The sequence below is a fragment of the Papilio polytes genome, unplaced genomic scaffold (genome assembly GCF_000836215.1).
Source record: "Papilio polytes unplaced genomic scaffold, Ppol_1.0 DF823510.1, whole genome shotgun sequence".
NCBI classification, from domain to species: Eukaryota; Metazoa; Arthropoda; class Insecta; order Lepidoptera; family Papilionidae; genus Papilio; species Papilio polytes.
In genome coordinates, this window is record NW_013525694.1 from 2,519,242 (window position 1) to 2,521,483 (window position 2,242).

Sequence of the window (2,242 nt, forward strand, 5' to 3'; positions counted from 1 at the left end):
TGGCGGTGGCAGGAAGGGTGCAGGTAAAGCAGGAGCAGGTAGAGGTGCCGCTAATGGCGCTGGCAGCAATGGCGCTGGAGCAGGTAAAGCTGGAGCGAAGGCTGGCGCTGGAGGTACTACTGTGTGTATCGATCTCACTGCGCTCGGGAAATTGTAGAACGGAGCATACCGAACGATCGGTATTGATTTGACTGCTGGCACCAGATGTCCTATTCCGCTAGCTTGGCAGCTAGCTATGATGGTGAAGGTGGAAATGATCTGCAAATATAAAGAAAAACATTGATTATTTAAAAAGTGCTGCTAAGAAAAACGTTAAAAAATTAAACAAGATACATATAAAAATATATGATGAAGGACTATACTTTTGTTATAAAATACTTCTACCACTTGTATGAAGGAAGTTGGTACTATGGTACATATAACACTTTTATATGAATACTTACTAATCTCAGGAGTGACATGTTTCCTATGAAATGCGACTTGATGAGTCGAGGTACAATGTGGTGTGTGAGTACGAATGTGTCACAAGTCCAATATATAGTTCATAGTATTGCAAGCATTACGTCTATATCAGTAGCCATTGTTTTCACTTTCCTTTACAGGGACCTGCGCGTGCTTGATTATGAGTCAATACGGACATCGATTACCGAACATTCCACACTTGACCATCAAGGCGTCGTTTATATAACTTAAAGAGGTTTCTGGGTAAGGGTTTATGTAGTAATAAAGTGCAAGTTGTAATATCAAATCGTTAAAAACTAGACTGACTGTATTAGGCATTAGAACAGAATAATTAAATAGTGCAAATATTCTTTTATGGTCAGTAGATGCATAGACTATCTCATATAACGCATAAATTATTGTTAAATGATTGCTAGGTGCATTATGAATAACCACTCGTCTTTTATTTCTTATTCCTTTTATTGAATTGATTCTTTTATTTGTTACTGTATTCAGAGTTAAATCACAGAGTAGATAAAAGCGCTTACTACTGAATGCGCTTTACTACTTAATTTGTTAACGCTCAAATATAAGAATTCATTGGTACAAGAGTATTCATTATTTACGAAAAATATTATGACAGTTCTAACTTTTCGAAACATTCGATTTTTATTTCTATTTTTTCTTAATACATGAAATTATAAAAGTTACTCTTTATACACCGAACTAGATCTGGAGGTGTTTCTCTTTTTCTAAACAACACAAATTGAGCAATATTTTTTTTTTAAATAAAGACTTCCTGGTAATTCCTTAAATTAATGTAAAAACTGCGTTCTCATTATTTTATAGATGTTTACTTTGACAACGAATCTTTATAAATTCAACTTATAAAAATAACGGAATTCGTTGTGAAAAATTTTGTCCTCGACCTTTCTAATGAAATATTCTCAGAACTTACAGCTTTTGTACACTGAAACGAAATATTATTTTAATAATCATATTAATACATGGAAATAAATTAAGGAAGATTCAGTGACCCATTTCTAAATGTGTTTTGTACATGTACATATTTAGTCCACGGTCGAGCCGCGATCTAAATATCGCAACGTATCAAGAATAGCCATATTAGACGTGAATTTTAATGAAGTATTTATTGCGAAGCTATTTGTATTCACGCGACATCGCTCGCTGATGACCCGGTGAAATGGTTTACGATCGGTAACGCATGAATCAAAATACTTTGTCAACATTATATTGTTATGATGGTATATCAATACGTACATATATGTAAAGTATCTGTTTAAGATCACATGCTTGTATACTTAGTCATCCTTAACTTATAGTAGGCTTCGAGCCCATAGTTGTGACGTATAGCTGATGATGATGATATACATATAGTAAAGGAAATACGAGTACTTTAAGAATAAAACAAGTCGCAATGCTGCTCAGCCATATGAAAAATTGGGTCGTTACTTCTAGTTTATATAAATTTCTTTGTATCAAAACTATCCTTCTAATTTTTATAAATTAATGTTACAACAGAATCAATAATTATTCCTTGGTATATTTAATTGGGTTGTAGTTTGTAATTGTGACTTCTTTTCTTGCTTACTTTGTGAATCAAATAAATTAAGTAAAATAACAATATTATAGCATAATTATTTTAATTGGTATATTTGGTATGTACAAAAAGTTTGGTTTGGCACGGTCTTAATAAGCTACAATAGGGGCAGGTGCGGCTACGTAAGGGGCAGCCGCGTAGGGGGCAACTGCGTATGGTGCAGCTGTGTAGGGAGCAGCG

General features: G+C 34.2%; 2 protein-coding genes across 2 annotated transcripts in view; both read right to left on the minus strand.

Annotated features, from left to right (window-relative positions):
- Window positions 1-500, minus strand: part of LOC106104538 (actin cytoskeleton-regulatory complex protein PAN1-like) — a 1,046-nt gene extending 546 nt beyond the window's left edge. Inside the window, exons 1-2 of the mRNA XM_013284616.1 lie at window positions 444-500; window positions 5-258 (exon numbers count right to left, since the gene is read on the minus strand). Coding sequence (XP_013140070.1) covers window positions 5-258; window positions 444-461 — 272 coding nt within the window. The 5' untranslated portion in view covers window positions 462-500. The remainder of the gene's footprint in view (window positions 1-4; window positions 259-443) is intronic.
- A 1,588-nt stretch (window positions 501-2,088) lies between these two features.
- LOC106104602 overlaps window positions 2,089-2,242 on the minus strand; it is a gene marked incomplete in the record, with an annotated part of 496 nt that continues 342 nt past the window's right edge. The window contains 1 exon segment of the mRNA XM_013284689.1: window positions 2,089-2,242. Coding sequence (XP_013140143.1) covers window positions 2,152-2,242 — 91 coding nt within the window.